The sequence below is a fragment of the Eimeria mitis genome, genomic scaffold (genome assembly GCF_000499745.2).
Source record: "Eimeria mitis Houghton genomic scaffold, Emh_scaff1518, whole genome shotgun sequence".
NCBI classification, from domain to species: Eukaryota; Apicomplexa; class Conoidasida; order Eucoccidiorida; family Eimeriidae; genus Eimeria; species Eimeria mitis.
The window spans coordinates 3299-3852 of NW_013569606.1; the positions used below are offsets into that span (position 1 = coordinate 3299).

General features: G+C 50.5%; 1 protein-coding gene across 1 annotated transcript in view; it reads right to left on the reverse strand.

Moving 5' to 3' along the window:
• EMH_0038670 (beta-tubulin cofactor d, putative) overlaps positions 1-554 on the reverse strand; it is a gene marked incomplete at both ends in the record, with an annotated part of 9722 nt that overhangs the window by 2122 nt on the left and 7046 nt on the right. Inside the window, one exon of the mRNA XM_013495319.1 lies at positions 1-199. Coding sequence (XP_013350773.1) covers positions 1-199 — 199 coding nt within the window. The remainder of the gene's footprint in view (positions 200-554) is intronic.

Below are 554 nucleotides of genomic sequence, written 5' to 3' on the forward strand. Positions count from 1 at the left end.
CTGCTGCTGCACCGGCGGGAGCGAAGACAGCTGCTGCTGAGCGAAAGGCTCCTCTGGCCGTGTCTCCTCTTCCTGCTGCTGCTGCCGCAGCTGCAGCAAACCAAAGGCGTGCTGCAGCAGCGGCATTGCTGCGGGTACAAATGGAGACAGCAAGCAGTTGCTGCTGCTGCTGCTGCTGCTGCTGCTGCTGCTGGAGGAGCTGCAGCAGCAGCGCGGATGCAGGTGATTGGGTGCAGCAGCAGCAGCAGCAACTGCTGCTGCTGTCAGCTGCGGCTGCGCTGTGAACTCATAAGCTACTTCATACAACACGCGCTGCCATATCCAGAGTGCCTGCAGAGAAAAGAAAAATAAAAATAAATAAATAAATAAATAAATAAATAAATAAATAAATAAATTATTTAATTGATTATTTTATTAAAATACAAACATAAATAACCAAGTAACAGGGCGAAAGCAAAAGAAACGACAGCAGCAGAAGCAACAGCAAGAACTGCAGCAGCAGCAGCAGCAGCAGCAGCAGCAGCATCAGCAGCAGCAGCAGCAGCAGCAGCAGC